Here is a 6,326-nt window from a genome sequence, read left to right on the forward strand (position 1 = left end):
ATGCAAACAGGAAATAATAGTGAAAAAAAGTTAGCAGAGAACATCGTGAGGGCTGGGCCTGGCTCCCGGTCTATAGTGCTTTCAATCTGATTTCAGCATAAAACCCAGTGTCTTATGCTGAATTCTGTGTTTTTTTTCTTCTTCAAAAACGTTCTCACTTTATTCCTCAGCCATAAGAAAGTACACACAGACAGTACACCACTGATCATTTGAATATATTTCATAGGTCTGTTCAGCATGTGGATTCAAGAGGGTTTGGCGAAACCAGTCAATGCTGCACAGAAATATGCCTGAGTGCAACCTGCAGCTCAGTGGAGCTGTACACTTTTCAGGGTGTATGCCCCAGCAGACATTCAGAATGCTCCAGCTATTTGGCCTACAGTGCACCAGCGTGAACACCTACTTCCGCCATCAGCGCTACTACACCATTCCCACCGTCATCCAGGCCTGGCAGAGCCAGCAAGCCAGTATCCTCAGTGAGCTGAAGGAGATGGAAGGAGGATTGATTCTGTCTGGAGACTGCAGGTTGGTTACCATGCTCATTGTTATATTCATCATTAGAATATACACATAAGTACAACATTAATAATTTGTATATTAAGACATTTGGCATCTATCCATAATTTTCCTCTTGCCTTGTGCTTTTTACAGATCGGACAGTCCAGGACACTGTGCCAAATACGGGACATACTCCCTTATTGAGGACCGGCTGAATAAAGTCATTGACCTTCAGCTTGTACAGGTCTGTTATTCATGCATCATGTACCTTCTGCCATATCTATGTGGCTACATTCTACTTTGTTTGTGTTTGGGATTCCCATTTGTTTAGGTTTGTTTTTTGTTTCTCTGATTGTGCTCCAGAGTTCAGAAGTTGCTAACAGCAACTGGTGTGAGATAGAGGGCCTGCAACGCAGCATCAAGTTACTGAAGGAGCAGGACTTGAAAGTCGCAGTCCTTGTCACCGACAGAAACCGCCAGGTACAAGTGACAGACAGACACACACAAACACACACACACTTTCTCTGGTGATAGTTGAATTGGCAGAAAAGTCATGGAGGGATATTTGTGTAAACTAAGGGAGGCCACGTCAAGGGTAACCAAATAAATGTTGGCAGTGGAATTGGAGATATTTACCTCTGAAAGCTGTTGAATAAAGTCTCCTGTGTTTATAAGATGGCAATTTGGTTACAATGGGTCTCATGTGGCGATCAACTTGTGGCGATCAAGAAACTGAGAGGGGCTCTGTGGTGATAGATTACTTTTTGTATTTTTTTTACTTTAGAAATAGAAATATTTGAATGTGAATGCATTTCAAGTTTACTTGAGGGTTAGTTAACTCATAAATTCTGGCATGTATCTGTACAATTCAACCAATTCTGCAGGTAGCAAAATGGGTGCGAGATGTGCTGTGCGCTGAAGGAACACAACACTTCTTTGATATCTGGCATATTGCCAAATGTAAGTATTTGTCCTTGAAAATGCATGGCTACATGGAAGGCAAGACCAATCACAGTAGTTCAATTTTGTCAGTGCCATTTTAAAGTGTGTGTTTGTGTGTGTGCGCGTGTGTGTGTGCGTGCAATAACAGCCGTAGGCAAGAAGTTGGATGCCCTTTCGAGAGAACGTGACTGTGAGGTTGTAAAGCTCTGGAAGCAGTCTTTTGTGAACCACCTCTACTGGACCGCCGGTTCTACTCCCAGTGGCAATGCAGACATGATGGAGGCAAAGTGGAGAAGCCTGGTCAATCATGCTCAAGACATACATGAGCATGACACGCCTGCATTCCCTGCCTGTCAGCATGAGCCATTGGAAGGAGAGGACAGAAACAAGGAGTGGCTTGAACCAGGTATCTATCGCTCAGGAATGTGCAAACGTTCACTTTTTCATGATCTGTTACTTTGTTGATGGTCTGAATGAATATCTATGTGAATTAAGCAATATTACACGAGAGGGTGTGCTTTACCGTCATTATTGGCACGCCAGTGATGCGGTCAGGAACGAGGCGAAGCCGAGTTCCGCGAGCATCACTGAAGTGCCAATAATGTAAGGTAACGCACACCCTCGAGTGTAATATTGCGATTATACAACAGTTACCAACAAAACACATCCAAATGTATTCATATTGTGGGGCAATTCATAATAAAAATGTTTCGCTATTATCCGTTTCCCTGTAAAGAGACGAGTTTATTTGACTGAGACATTAAATAGTCCCTGTAGCAGCGCTCTGAGGCACCGTCTCATCAACACAGCTGAGCTATCAATGCTTGAGCAGTGGAATGAATTCTAGTAGGCTATATGCTCCGTCGTACGACCGTGTCACGTGGCCAAAATAACTGATCTACAAGCTGACAATGCGTCGCCATTGCGACGCGTTGTCAGCTTGTAGATCAGTTATTTTCGCCTTGCTGTTTGTTTTCCTACCGTGGGACAGCGTGACGTCACAGCACAGCTGTGCCATATATGGTCTAATCAGGTGCGGAGTGATTTATTATGTGATTAGGCCTGTGCTATCATGCTGGTTTGAAGCACGGCTAGATGGCTATTTCAACCAATCAGATTGCTTGGTCGGAACTACCTGTTGTATAATAACCTTTCACAAATATGTACAAAAAAGCATATGATCAGGGAGAGATTGAAAAAACTGTTGATGCTGATGTTGTATGTGTGTGCAGGTTCATCAGCAGCTGTTCAACTGGAGGCTCTTGTGAGTCAAAAACTGTTCATCAAAGACGTACGGCAGCTGTCTCCCCAGAATCAAACCTACTCACTCGAGGCGTTCCACTCCCTGATGATCCGCTTTGCCCCAAAGCACACAGGGTTCTCCTTCCTTGGAATGCATAGCAGGTACAGTCAGACTATTAAGGATCAGTGTCGTAAGATAATTTGGTTTTGGCAGTAAAAATGCAAAATTAGAAATTTCAATACATTGAAATTTCAGAATGATTAAGTAAATGTATTCTGAATGAAAAGATCTTATACTCATTACAGTAGAATAAAAAGTCACCGCACACTCCTGTGTACACAATATGTTTTTGCAATCGGCAGCGACTCTTATCCCACAGTGTTTATTTCGTTGGCTGGCACCTTGCAAGGACTGGTGTGCACTTGCACCCTTGGTAACTGTGCCTTCATCCTCATCTCTAAATGAAGGAGAGACATGCGCAATCCACAACCAAACTTGGGCAGGTGCTAAGCAAAAAAATATAACATGAAAACTGAAAGAGAACGCTTGCACACTGCAGGCTCCAGTTGTAGGATTTCTTTTATTACACCTGAGTGCTGCTGTGATGTTTCGGGCTCTCGAAACGTCACAGCAGCACTGTTCTTACAACTGGAGCCCACAGTGTGCGAGCGTTTCAGTTTTCATCCTCATCTCTGACATTAATTATCATAAAATTAATTCTCATAAAATGTTTCTCCTTTCCATAGGCTCCTTTTAGCAGCTATGCATTACAACCACAATGGGAACAGAACAGTGGCCACTACTTGTGCTGGAGAACCACGCTACGCAGTGTCCTACCCTAGGTTCCGTAAAGGGAAACATGTTGTGCATCCCATCAAAGACAAACCATCTTACGGTGTGTGTTCAATAACTATTTGGAATTATCAACAATTTGCATATTTGGAAATACTGCTATACTTTTATAATGTGTGTGTTTCAATATAATATTCTCTTCTCTTCAGACTATGCATTTGATTTGATGGGCTCTTTGAAGGACCAATATGCCAGAAGTCCATCAGCCCTGAGAGCCGTCAGTGAAGGTTTGGCTGCTGCTGCTCCTGCCCCCATTGCAAGAACCTTCCAACAGGTCGACAAGGCTGAAGCTGTGACCCAGTACCTGACACAGCAGTCCCGCTTTTCTTCTGGCCACCAGGATCGCTAGCTCTGCTATCTGTGGTGTTGGGCTGATGTCACCTTGAAGTGGGTAGGGTCTAACTCTGAGGCGATGGCTGTCTCGGAGGACTTTATATCTGACCCCAGTATCTCTGTCAGAGCATCTATGACTGTGTGTGTGGAACAGAACACCAACTCCCACTGACTAATCCCCTCTTATGGGCACAACAGCAAAGGCATTGGACTGAACTGAGGTTGCAAGGGAAGACTGCATGTCTCGCTGCTGCGGACCATTCTGTCTGTCATTCTGTGTTAAAAAATGTTGCTTTAGACGAATGCATTGTTGTCTTTACTCTGAAAGCGAGGTTGCAGGTTTTACCTTCTAAACTTAACCTCTCCATCTGGTTTCCAGGCAACCATGCTCCTCACTGTATACATCATGGTCATGAACAAATAGCTGAAACCATGTCCCACATCTTAAATGGGTGCCATGTATACAGGGGACTCTACATAAGTATAGCCTGGTAAACCCTCCCTCCGGAAATCTAATTTCTATTTGATTCCAGGAGTGAGTCTGGCCTGATAGCCCATTGTGGGGGTTTCTAGTGGAATTACCAGCTAACCGAGCCTATCAGCGTCGTCGCACATCGTTCTGTGATTGACAGCGACAGTTGGCCAATCAGGTGGCGAGTTCGAGTGAGCCCAAAACACGAACGGCAGCCATCTTTTTCTGTCCGCTATAATCTCCGCGATTTTTTGACTTAAAAAAGCTCTCTAACTTCTATTTTGAGGCACGGAATTTACTTATAAGATATCGTTTGGATAGAATTTAGTTGTTTAACTTCATATATGTGGTCAATTAATCATGACAAAGCCTATTTAAAAATAAAAATTTAGAGAACCGGTAGGGGTGGGCAGTGACACCCATGTACCCGAATAAGGCAACCCATTTTGGGCTTGGCTGTCTCAAAAGTCCCGTTGACGTCACATTAGACTGGTGAACTGCTGATTGGCTGAAGGGGAAAAAATATCATTGGCTGAAGGGGTTGTCAGTCAACGGTATTACTTCCGCCCAACTCAGCCTGCAGCCAATATTGCAGAATGGGCGATAAGGCCAGACTCACTCCTGGAATCAAATAGAAATTAGATTTCCGGAGGGAGGGTTTACCAGGCTAACATAAGTAGGCATGACAGAATAGTGGATTTGATATCTAAAGATATCACTTCTATTTTCAGGTCCTCCATCATGCTGTATAAGCATTCTACTGTGAAGCCGAGCATGTTTAACCTGTGTAACGATGATTCTGTGTTCTCTAACATTTCAGCTAACACCCCTGATGTCATTGTTGTTAATGAAAACCATAGGGAGGTGTTCATTCTCGAGGTCGGCTGTACTTTTGATTACAGCTTAGAGTAAGCCTTCCTAACCAAAGTGCTGAAATATCATCGGCTAGAGCAGACCATCTCTCAGCTAGGCTACAGATGTAAACTTTTGGTTTTTATCTTTGGTAGTCTAGGACACGTGCACAAGTTGGTTGTGAGGGCCCTGCAAATGGCCGGCCTCTCCAAAAGGAGGGCTAAACAATTAGGGTGTTTTCTGTCTTTGAACTCAGGTGTCTGTGTGGAGAATCAACCTATGACCACTGGTATAGAGTGTGTGTTGCAGAGAGGCAGCCCTATTGGAAGCTAGTAGAGGATTTACTTTGTAACTGGCTGTTTCCCCATTATCTGATTTAGCACCCAGACCTGAGACCATCCGTTGTATAACAACACCCTGGATTTGAAGGTTCCTGTCTGAATCCTTTCGTGCTGCAGAGAGCATATCTCGCCAGGAGCATGGAGCCCTCAGCTATTATAGGAAGCCGCTCAATTTGGAGGAGGCGTTGTTTCCTTTACCCATGATGATGATGTTGTTGTTGTTGTGGTCCGCTGTGTTCGACAAGTATTTTGTATGTAACAATGCTCTGCCTTACATGCACTTTGTAACTGGCTGTTTCCCCATTATCTGACTGCACTGGCAGTGTTTATGTCCTTTGTACATCTTGTACTTCGGTCCTTTGTACATCGTGTACTTCTGTTTGTGGACATAAATAAATATTTCAAATGTGTGTCTGTCTGTGATAAATAAATGTTTTCTTCAACTCAGTCTATATCTTGCGTTTGGCTTCCCCTGTTGATAACAGATGATATACTTGTGTTGTGTAAGCAACTGCTCTTTAGGTAAGCAATTTGACATAAATGCTACTTCTTGATATCTGTTAATGACATGTATTTACATTTTGACAACCTGGTCTGTAAGTAGAAGAAAAGATTAAATGTTGACTATACTACACATGACTGTTTACTGTGTAAGAAGCAAATGATGAGAAAATCAATGTGTTCTTAATCAAAACCCTGCATGGTTATTTATGACTTGTTATGCTATAGCAAGTCCAATTGTAATATGTTATGTTGTAATTGTTATGCTATAGCAAGTCCATATGGTCAATCT

The 6,326-nt window shown here is 43.2% G+C and overlaps 1 protein-coding gene across 1 annotated transcript; it reads left to right on the forward strand.

The window, feature by feature from the left end:
- Window positions 1-2,797: 2,797 nt before the first annotated feature.
- LOC308090400 (uncharacterized protein) lies at window positions 2,798-5,873 on the forward strand. The gene is made up of 4 exons (XM_080435558.1): window positions 2,798-2,844; window positions 3,430-3,578; window positions 3,685-3,926; window positions 5,573-5,873. Exons 1-3 carry the CDS (start codon window positions 2,834-2,836, stop codon window positions 3,882-3,884), a joined length of 360 nt encoding a protein of 119 aa, XP_080291684.1. The 5' UTR covers window positions 2,798-2,833; the 3' UTR covers window positions 3,885-3,926; window positions 5,573-5,873.
- The last annotated feature ends 453 nt before the right edge of the window (window positions 5,874-6,326 follow it).

This window comes from Gymnoscopelus braueri (genome assembly GCF_963280865.1).
Source record: "Gymnoscopelus braueri genome assembly, chromosome: 8".
In the NCBI taxonomy this organism is placed as follows: domain Eukaryota; kingdom Metazoa; phylum Chordata; class Actinopteri; order Myctophiformes; family Myctophidae; genus Gymnoscopelus; species Gymnoscopelus braueri.

Excerpts from the sequence above, each read along its gene's own strand:
- LOC308090400 (XM_080435558.1), top strand. Across the intron at positions 3,579-3,684 it reads CAAAGACAAACCATCTTACG|ACTATGCATTTGATTTGATG; the intron begins GTGTGTGTTCAA and ends TCTTCTCTTCAG.